This window comes from Zootermopsis nevadensis, unplaced genomic scaffold (genome assembly GCF_977971745.1).
Source record: "Zootermopsis nevadensis isolate Lab colony 2312 unplaced genomic scaffold, Znev_1.0 Znev_ptg000057l, whole genome shotgun sequence".
NCBI classification, from domain to species: Eukaryota; Metazoa; Arthropoda; class Insecta; order Blattodea; family Termopsidae; genus Zootermopsis; species Zootermopsis nevadensis.
Window position 1 is genome coordinate 513,425 of NW_028259188.1, and position 11,260 is coordinate 524,684.

General features: G+C 43.7%; 1 protein-coding gene across 3 annotated transcripts in view; it reads right to left on the reverse strand.

The window, feature by feature from the left end:
• The window catches only part of r (carbamoyl-phosphate synthetase 2, aspartate transcarbamylase, and dihydroorotase rudimentary), a 62,516-nt gene that overhangs the window by 4,192 nt on the left and 47,064 nt on the right, over positions 1-11,260 (reverse strand). For all 3 annotated transcript variants that reach the window (XM_087361365.1, XM_087361364.1, XM_087361366.1), the window contains 10 exons: positions 10,166-10,402; positions 9,185-9,433; positions 8,416-8,580; positions 7,715-7,876; positions 4,124-4,295; positions 3,542-3,657; positions 2,795-3,010; positions 2,331-2,538; positions 1,205-1,545; positions 595-736 (listed from right to left, as the gene is read on the reverse strand). In XM_087361365.1, coding sequence (XP_087217491.1) covers positions 595-736; positions 1,205-1,545; positions 2,331-2,538; positions 2,795-3,010; positions 3,542-3,657; positions 4,124-4,295; positions 7,715-7,876; positions 8,416-8,580; positions 9,185-9,433; positions 10,166-10,402 — 2,008 coding nt within the window. The remainder of the gene's footprint in view (positions 1-594; positions 737-1,204; positions 1,546-2,330; positions 2,539-2,794; positions 3,011-3,541; positions 3,658-4,123; positions 4,296-7,714; positions 7,877-8,415; positions 8,581-9,184; positions 9,434-10,165; positions 10,403-11,260) is intronic.

Here is an 11,260-nt window from a genome sequence, read left to right on the forward strand (position 1 = left end):
AGAAAAATCTTTCTTAATTCCAGGTCAATGTTCGACTTCTCTTTTCGCTTGTGCTAACCTGCTTTTAATGTCTTCCTTGCTTCGTCCATCTTTTGAGATTTTGCTTCCTAAATAACAGAATTCCTTCAATTTTTCTACCGCGTCTTTCCCAATTTTGATATTTAATGGAGCATTATTCTCATTTCTGCTGCTCCTCATAAATTTTGTTTATCCTTAAACTGAATCACTCACTGAGTAATCTATTCATACCATTCAATAATTTCTCTACATCTTCCTTCCAGCCAAAAGGGCTATATCATCAGCGAACCTTAACGTTGCTATCCTCTCCCCGTGGACTTTTATTCCTGTCCCGAACTTTTCTTTCACTTCCTTCGTTGCTGTCTCAACATTTAAGTTAAACAGCAGGGGCGAAAGGCTGCATCCTTGTCTTACTCCCTTTTTTAACAAATGCCTGTCTTTCTTGAGTTAAACGAAACGCAGTAGAATAACCACGAATGATGAATGGGTAAAATGTGCCAGGAATTAGCTGTGGCCTACTTCAAATAAAACTTTAAGGTGTTTAAGAGAAAACGGAGACACGATGAGCTGAGTTACCTTCTAAAGTTTCCCCTTTCTTGACCGAGGAGCTAGTCTCATCCATGTTGATGACACGGCCTCCGAGTCTCTGCATCGCGGCTGAGAAACTGCAGCTTGTGCGTGTGCTGACCTCGTAGAAGACGGAAGCCATGACCTTTCCCTGGTGTGGCATAAAACTGGTAATTAATCGCGTTACGTATCCTACAGCTCCGAGCGAACAGAAAGCCTGAAACACTATTTATTTATCGAGATATTTAAACAATTAAAGGAATCGTAGGATTTGAGGTTTTTAAGGCGGTGAGTCCGAAGACGGATGCCTTCCGGGTCGTCATGCCACGTAGTCTGGTAGAAGTTTACCGACGTTTCAGAGATGATGCATGCTGCCACCATCATCTAGGCAGTAAACATTTCAGAAGCAACGGTAAACTTCCGCCGGTGTACGCGGCGCAACATTCAAGGAGACAGTCGCCCGGTTTAAGATTACTTATTTATTCGAATGGCGTGGGCCACATAAGACTCAGAGAACTGTCAATCAGAAATGAGCGAGTATTAAAAATTGTGTTTCAGAAACAGTCGTCAGAGAGACGGGAATTTGCCCCGACCAAAAGCAGCTTTAAAATGTTTGTACCCTCAGGATGTGCTCCAGGGGCCTCTCTTTCTGCACAAATATCCTCAGTGTCTGGGCGAGGTTGAAGATGTCATTCAGTTGGTCCTTAGAGAACATGTTGACAGTGAGGATGTGCTGTCCCATCAGCCCGTGGCTGCCGGTCGTCGCGGGCACGGCCACCAAGGGAGCGACGTACAGGTTCGGATTGCTTTCGCTCTTATGGCGAGCCATGCCCAAGGACGGAAGGGGCGACACGCTGCGTACTCCTGCCTGCAGCTTCATGTACTCCTTCAAGTCAAGTTCCGGTGCGAGAAAGCCGATTGTTCTTACGTTTGCGTCAGAAAGAAGTTTCGAGTACATGTCTGAAAGCGACAGTAAGCAGCACATTCATTATCAAATTTGGACAGTAACAAACAAACCGCATGGAACACAATCCTTCTTGAACAGCTGACAGTCATTCACCTGGTCAAGAAATTCATGGAAACCGATGATTCATTACTGTGTACATAATCCTGAATATGAGCCAGATGAATCCACTCCATACCCTCACTGCCAGAAACAACCGCTGGCTTACCTTGGACTCAGCCATTTTTAGCAGCATTTTGCAGTATTTCAAGTTAACATAAATTAACAGTGCAGTGACAAGAGAAATTTCAGAAGTAACTTCAAGCATCTCATAGCAGAGCAGCAGAAAAATGGTCTTAAATCGTGTTCCGAAAAAAAAAAATATCTTGCGTGTTCTCATGACATGTCACGGAAAGACTTGGATATGGGAGCAAAAACTATTAAGAACAATTTTAGTACAATCATTCCATCTGCATCTAGGTCTTCCAAGATGTTCATTCCTTCCGCTTTTCCAGTTGAACTTCTGCATGCAATTTGCATCTCCTCAGCGATGAAACCAGTGCCCGGTGAAAAGTACAAACCGCGGAACTCCTCTTTACACAATTTTCTCCAGCCTCCTCCTACGTCCAAATATTCCCCTCAGGCACCTCATCATCGATTCCCTTAGGACGAGAGAACAAATTTTGTACCCATATAAAACATGTCAAATGACAGTCTTAAGGACTTGTGGCATTACGTTCTTATGGAGGTGAGAGGTCGGTCTCCTCTGAACTCATTTATCTCCCTGATCTCAGCTTCTCACCGTTGTCGCCTTCCCACACATCGTCTGCTCTGTGCCTGTCCACTTCCTTGACCGTGAGCTTTGGAATGTCAACGGGAGAAATCGGACAGTCGAGGCTGGATGAGGGGCGGCTAGTGTCCGGTCCAGCGGGTGCCTGATGGCCGATTAACAGCTGTTTCTTTGTCTGCCATTCTCGCACGTCCTGGCCAAACCCAGGGGGAACCAACACCTACGCAATAAAAGCATCAATGTCGGGAAATAACCACTTAACTCACATTCCTTCCTATGATCTGTTGGTTGCTCACCTAGTCGTTCATTACCACGTTCACAAGAGCCCTCCTATATCAGAGACATTTGAATTCATTCCACACCATCACAGTCTATTTTTTTAACATATATTTTTGTATTATTCTTTCAAAATAAATGATAAAGCAGTTAAATATACAGGAACACTTTGAAGTATAAAGAACACGTGTTCTACTTACCTGCCCATCAACATAGGCGACTTCACCGCGTACCACAACTCTGTGTACAGCGCCACGCACCTTCATGCCAGCGAACGGTGTCCACCGAGACTTACTATACGGCATTGCCTCCGGCAACACCCACTCCTCCTCCATGTCCACTTCCACGTATGTGTGGGGCTGTTCTGGCAGATTGAAGATCTTGCGAGGGTTCCGATGGAACTTGTCGATGAGATCCTGCGGTGAAGTTAAGACACAGAGACTTAGAAACTGCATGTCACGTGACATGTTACACCGAGACCCCCTGGCGTAACAACGTTGTGCACACGAAACACGTCAGTGAAGTAGCTGGCATGGATGGTACTGGGTTTGAATCTTGGTTTCAAGACTGGCTATCCTGAACAACAGTTTTCATAGATATTCACTGTACCACAATGGCACAAGTCCTTTTACATCCTTTCCAGTTAATTTCTGCGTAGTTGAAGAAGCTTCATTAAACAGCCCAAGACCACACGCCACAAAGCAGATTTTTCGTTCCAGACCAAATCATGGATAAAAAATTAACGCGATACGTGCATAAGCAGACGAGAACGCTGGAACCTTCAAAATGTCTTGATACATTAAAATCTACTGGTAACTATATGTACCACCTATTTTAACAATCAGTAATTGTGCATTTTTCTGATTTTCAGAGTAAACAGAAATTATGTTCTCTTTGAGGTAGGGACTGAATGATTAAATATTATTCAGATTTCTGTGACTTCTTACCTCTAATGTCAACTTTCCTTCATAGATGGCAGTCAGCAGAAGAGGCAGTATGGTTTCCAAACCAGGAAAACCTGGCGGCGCCTTCTCGCTCGTTTTCTCTTCCAAGGTGTGAGGCGCTAATTAAAAGAAAGAACAAATCAGAATTAATTCATTAATGTTTAGAGAATGTGCATTTATTATAAGATAAGATTAATATACCACTGAAGTTTAACACAGCAGCAGTAGCAAAAATGTCAAATTGTAAGATCACGCCTTCTGAAGCCAAAGCTTGGATAAATTATTTAAAAATGTAGTTCCTACCTTTAAAAATGAATCAACTGATTAATGTTGTTTTTATGGAAATGAACACTGTTCATTCGGAAGATCACAAACAATCTCTAAACACACTTTGTGTAAAAATGCAGTTGTTTGTCGTTAAAGCAGGTGGCGCACATGCTTACCACCGAACTTTAAAGAGTGAAGACATAAATAAATCTGGTAGCCAAAACCTATCTTCTCACGATCATGCCCCGCTGCTGATATATATTTAAATTAATTCATTAGCCTTACAATGCAAACAGTGACGGGGCAGGACAAACTCACCGTGATCCGTGGCGAACACGTCTATTATGTCGAGGTTGTCCCAGAGCGCTTGTTGATCTTCCTGCGTTCCTAGGACGGGTCTCACGCTGCCCTTCTTCGGCCCGAGCCTGTCCAGATCCGTCTCGGTGAGAAACAGGTGATGAGGGCACACCTCACACGTCACGGGCAAGCCCTGCACACCGAACAACGGAGCAACGTTTTAAGAACTGTACTGGTGGACATTTGAAAAACGTGAGACTTCAAATTCTCACAGCGATGAGTACGTAAATGCAGTCTGGTAGAAATTAATCATCACCCTGATGAAACACTGCTCAATTTCTACGAAACTACGTTGCGAAACATCCCAGAAGGCAGTGGTGATCTTTAATATTGTGGATAGATCAACTAATTATACAGATAATTATAAATTAAAAAATTTTCCTCTAGCCTCTGCGTCCAGACCGGCTCTGGGGCCCACCCAGCCTCCTGTCCAATTGGTGGGGGTCCTTTCCCGGGGGAAGAGCACGGCCAGGGCGTGACGCTTACCACTCACCCCCATCTGGTGCCCAGGTCAAGAATGAGTAGGAGCTACACCTCCTCTCCCCCCAAGCGCCTACATGGCGTATAGTGGGACTGATCTTATGCAAAACAGTCACAAAGAAATGGAATTCAAATCTAAATGAAATCAAGCGCGAATTTGTGTGATTCCAAGATCTCACAGCAGTGAGTATGAAGATGACTATCTTCTGGGATGTTGCATCGTGAAGTCAGGTAGAAGTTTACTGACATACCAGAGATTCTTGCTGCCTCCATCATCAGGGCATCATTACCAATCGTCACCCTGATCATGAAGGCAGCAAGCACCTCAGAAGAAATGGCAAACTTCTACCAGAGAACAGTCATCTTGAAGTACGTACTGCATTGTGAACCAAAATAACAATTACCTACGCCTGCGAAAAGTGGGTAATTCATTATTATATTCTCAGTTAAAAAATCATTCTAGTGCAGATGAAGAACATTTTAGGTAATTAAACAGGAGAACAAGAGAAATGCACAGAAGCAAGGACAATATTAAAATGGGTCTTAAATAAATAGATTGTTAGGGGCGTGGCCTTTCTTCATCTGGCATAAGAGACGGTCACGTTGTGGGCTCTTGTGAACACGATAATGAACATCTGAGTTCCATAAAAGGCGGAGAGAATTTTTTATTCGCTGAGCAACTATTAGTTTCTCAAAGACTCTGCTGTAGCGGCAGACTGAGTTAAGGTATTTAAAAGAAATAACAAAATCCAATGCTTCGTTCTTTGTCCGTCCATTCTCGTGATTTAATCGGATTTCTCTCCGACGCTCAAATCACAGCAATAAAACTTTGCTTACTACAGACTCAAACCTTGATTTACAAAGTCTCTGCCCCGGCTTTTCCCCTCGGCCGTGCCACATTGCCTGCCGCCCTCACGACGACGCGTTCCTCTAATGGCACTTTGAGTCTGAATACTTTACATCTGAGCTGAAACACTTTCATTGTTCTCAGAGTTGCAGTAATTAAGACACACACAGAAGTGGTTAGTGCGAAAGCTGAAGGAACAGCTAACGAGAACATTCAGTATTAAAGATAAGCATGAACAATCAGAACATGTTCGAACCTTACTTCTGGAGTGATCTGTCCCAGATCGATAGGCAGTCGGTCTATTTGGGAGTTGAAGTCAAACTGGAAGACAGATCACAGCATAAAAAATGACGAGCATCACGTCAAAGTACAAGAGATGAAAGAAAATTGAATAAAATAAGTGTTTATTTCCTTCTCGTTAATAAGCGGGACGACTGCATGCCGGTACCATCCCGTCACATTAAAACAGGATCTTCGTGAAATCAGAGCTTATCACGCTCTATCACATGGCTACCAATGACACCATTTTTTTTTTTTTTTGTTAGAAAGAAGTCACTTCATATCTAGTACAAACAGCGAACAATACGTGGTTCAACAGGCCCCGCAAACATTTCTGGACGCCTTATCTTCATACAGCAGAACACGTGTTAGATGAATTGTGTTCAAAGATTGAGAGGCGAACAGAAAAAAAAGAATCGCACGACAGAATCAGTGGTGTCCAAAACCTGGCTCGAAGACGAGGTCACAGAATGAACCAAAGCACGCAGAATAATTCTATGAGAAATATCGAAATATGAGAATCTTTAACTGTAAAGTTACTTTCTAACGACGCCTTCAGTAACTCAAAATACAAAGTCATGTGCGAGAACGATCAGTAAATAATGAATTATAAAAGGATTTGCAAGGAAGTGGTAATGGCCTACTTTAAAGTACTATTCTGAAATTTGAATGGAAGGACTGAGGAAAACCACAAAAGTCAAGATAGGCGGTCTCCAGGCCAAGAATTGAACGTGGGACCTCCCAAATAAAAAAATCAGTAATGCTAACCACTTGGACCACGACATTCAATGTTCTTCGTACAGATCAGGTGTACCAAACTTACAAACGCATTAACTTATTCATTCCAGTTACCAAGATCAATACAAATGAGGAGGAAATGTTGAACGGTAAAGCCCAGTCCAGTCATTACAGCTCGTGGGAATAATAATTAATTTTACAATTCGTGAACGTTAGCTCTGATTTAATTATCCTGCAAGATGGGATATTTACGGAGCATGAAATGAGTTTTTAAATCCTCATAACGATACGTGTAAAAAAAAAAAGTTTTACTCTGATAGATACGTGGCAAGTTACACTTCATACGGCCGCAAAAAAACACGCGAAGGTCTTAATGTAACTAGCCTCGTAATGTTGTTCAATCTGAACTAAAATTTAATTAAATTTCATGATATTAAAATTCGTGTGACGTCAGGAATGCTACAAACTGCGTTACTGTACAAATTTCCATAAACACAGAACGCGCGCTATCAAATTAACTCCGACGATTCTCAGAACGCAACAAAATATTTACATAGGAAATTAACATTTGTTTAGTTTATTTCCCCGTGCCAGTATTTCAACTTCAAAGCTTGCGTCAAACACAATGAAAAGTTGATCACTGGTAAACAGGGGAAGGATTTGAAAGGAGGCAGCTCTTCAGTGTATCTGTAGGGACTTTGGAAAAAAAATGCAGTAAACGTCAGACAACAGTTTTCGCAGCTCAAATTTGAACAAAGTGTTCCGAACACTGTCAAGTTTTTTTCTTTTAATAATATTTACACTAGTCTCGGAACCTTGTCTGATAAACGCCAAGACAGCGATTTCTTACGATGTCCGAGCACTTGCATTATCCAGCCAAAACCTGAGAAAATCATCTTTTGTGTAGAATTATCAGTTACACAATCTGCATGTTCCTCGTTTAAGTACGTTGAATGGGGCGGTGTCCACCTGATAAAGCTACGAGATCGTGTGATACAAGTGGCATAAGAATTCAGCAAAAAATAACTCAACAATTTACAAACTTTGCTCCTTAAATATCTTTTGGAAGTCCAGAAGACGCAAATTCTTCTGTACCTAACAGATCGCGTAGCAACCGGAAGGTGAAATATTATAATGAGGATGTTTTTTAACTGCGTCTAGCGACAGTTTCCTGAGACGAAGTATCAAATAAAAATACTCGACTGTACCTTCTCCTTGGCGGCTCGGATGATCTGTATCTCTTCTTTGCGAGCCACGTGGCAAATGTGGATCGGTCGACTATGAAGCGTTGCCAATAGCAACACAGCAGCCGTAGTCTGACTTTCTGCATGCACACAGAGAGGGTACTTCTTGGGCCAACTGTTGAAATGCTGTTCAGAAGAAAAAAACACATAAAAAATATATAAGTGTACACAAATGCAAAGTCTTTGGTTCGAGACAGGTCACGTGGCCTGACAAACCCCGAGCATCTGATGAAGTCACATGTTTGTGAATGTGCGCGATGCCAAGAAGCGGGAGTTCGCATCTCTGCCTGCCTCTTCGTACCTCTGAGCGCGAACAAATTATCGCGTGCCCGACGCTTTCCCCTCAAAAGCGAAGAGTCCTTCGTCCAACAGGAAATTTCAAAACTGACTTCACAGCCAGTAATGGAGAAAAATATATTCACAGAGTCAAAGACGGCTGCCATGTTTTGTTTCTATATCACTTCAAGGGATACGCGAGAATCCGAAGTGCCGTAATGTAACGGCTTACAACTTTGACACAGAAGTTATAATGGTCTTACGGATTGTAACACCACGTGCAGGCAGTACGTCCCCCAAAAACATTGATACCAACCATGTTACAACCCAGATAACCGACGTTACCATCGTCGCTGGCTCGAGAGCCTCGAGTCTCATCTGTGTCTTACTTTGCTCCACACTGTCAGGTCCTTGAGCGTCAGAGTTGTGAATGTTTCATTCAGGTACATCTTCAGACCCGCAGCCGACGAGGCCAGGTCCGATATAACGCCATAATTGTCGCTCGATGCTCCCAGGTACAGAGCGTAGTCACAGCGAGCGCCAGCGTGAGCAAGCTGCAAACAGAGGAACGAGGACTTACTTACAGTAATGAGACGCCACTCTTTATTCAAAACAAGCAATGGAAAAATTTTGAAACGAGAAATTTCTGAATTATCAGCGCTTAAAACACTTAAATATGTATCGAAGTTCACCAAAATCAATCGTGTCTCAAACTCAACCGACCGATTTGTCCAAGATCCATTTTAATCTTATCCACTTATCTCTAACTGCCTTCAAACAGGATATTGCATTAAAATTTTGTAAAGTTTCTTGTTTCCCTGTATGAAGGCTAAATAGTTAACGGGTCACTTCCTTCTCAAATACTACAACTGACAGAAAAAATTAATCATGATTTATACCTTATAAAATAATGACGTAATCTTTCTTTAATCTGTGGTGTTACGCGAAATGAGTTGAAGTGAAAGTTTTTATTTCATTTCTTATTTCTCGTATAACAACAAATTCTTTAGAGCAATTAATATCTAACAAATTAACTAAATGACTGCGTGGAATATGATCTTTTATAATCAGGCGGTCATGAAATTCTTCACGTTTGTAAGTGGCCTCAATCCAACTTGTCCTTGCAGAAAACATTACGCTGAAGAACAGGGCAAATACCTCTTTGACGAGCGAGAAGGTCTGGAGATCGACGACCGACGGACTGGTGTTGGGCATCGCGAGGATCATGGTGATGCCCCCGGCGAGGGCCGCGGCTGTGCCCGAGGCGAAGTCCTCTTTGTGTGTCGCACCGGGCTCCCTCACGTGCACGTGCACGTCTATGAAGCCGGGAAGCTTCACCATCTGCCGCGAGGTCATGCAGTCCGTGTGCGTCTTCATTGGAGGCGCTCGACCGATCAACTGCAAAGCCTGCAACCCCATCGCGACGTCAGAGACAGAACATTTTATTATTATTATTTATTTAGTGTTCTGTCTGACGACAGGTCCATATGAACAGGATCCTTCCATCCTTTTCTCGGACTGGGACCTGTTCATATACGTTCTTGGCAGATGATCCAGAAGTGGTTTGCCATTGCCTTCTTCTGTGTGTGAATGGAGTAATTGTTGGGATGCCACGGAGGAAAACTCCGTGTTGCCTAGACCACGGCCTTGCCCAACACAAGTTATAAATTCGAACCCGAGACCCCAGGATTACAAGGCCAGCGTTCTAACCGCTAGACCACCTCATCTTATTATTTATTTAGTGTTCTGTCTGACGACAGGTCCATATGAACAGAATCCTTCCATCCTTTTCTCTTCTCGGACTGGGACCTGTTCATATACGTTGTTGGCAGATGATCCAGAAGTGGTTTGCCATTGCCTTCTTCTGTGTGTGAATGGTGTAACTGTTGGGATGCCACGGAGGAAAACTCCGTGTTGCCTAGACCACGGCCTTGCCCAACACAAGTTATAGATTCGAGCACCGCCGGGAATCGAACCCGAGACCCCAGGATTACAAGGCCAGCGTTCTAACCGCTAGACCACCGTGGCTTAAGTGAATATCATTTAACAATTCGCTGAACTTTCTTTGTACCAATCAGTCGCCTTTAATTAGGACCACTGTCTATCGTGCAGACTGACAAACAAAAGCCGGCCACCCACCAAGACGAGCATCTTGGCGCATTTGACGTCCGTGATGAGGGGCACGGAGTAGTCGACGGCCAGGCGTCGGGTCCGGTAGCCGTGGGTCATGAACGAGGAGACTCGGCGAGCCCCTCCATTCCGCATTGGCAGGTTGATCACCAGGTCAAACTGCTTCCTGACCAGGAAGTCGGACAGGTGGTTCAGCTCACCGCCTGTCGAGTCGATGTCCTCGAAGGTCCACTGCACGGGCTCAACCTGGACAGAAACACGGGAGCCTCAAGAAACCAGAAATCCAAAGACAATGGATGCTGGTCTTCTGGGTTGTGACGGACGCCGTGTGGACTTAGCGCGTAGATAACGACGTTTCGGGGGGGGGGGGGGGGCAGTCCACGCGTCGTCACAACCGACCCAGAAGACGAACGTCCTCGGTTTTTACCGCCGTCAGAACTTGAAATCTCACACCGGAATTCGAAATGTTTCCGGCAGTCGTTTTTAAACCCACGTTTATCCAGACGATCAACGCCGTCTGTCGATGTTGACCGAAGTGCATTAGTTTTACTAAAGTGCCGTCTGAAACAACGAAGTGACACAAAGAATGCTTACAGAATTTTAGAAGGGAAACATATTCAAAAAAAGATCGTACAGAATTGCGGGAGGAACATTGGATCCGAGGATTCAGACGGATCTTCGGGGAAACGGAACGTAGTGTGGGCGGAAATGGCACAGGATCGCGTAACACGACGGGAGTCGAACCTCGTACTTCCGCTACCAGAGATTTAGGTGCAATGCCATCAAAGTGTTGCGAGTATTATGTTCAGACTGTACGCACACGCCATTTTAGTTTACAACGAACACAACACAAAATGGCGACGAATTAAATGCTGGAAGTTTCATTGCAAAATGGCGGTCGTCGTTGGACTCATTCAAAAGAAATTCAATGACCAGTTGAAAGAAACACCTACCCGTCACTTCCCACGTTCAGGTCGGGCCTTACCAGGGCTGCGTCAAACAAAAGCACGCTCGTTTGCCCTTGAAGCTTATCTCAGCGTTCAAGACTTCTCCGATTCTATATATAATCTTGTAAAATAAGTTGGTATTGAAATCTGGTATCTA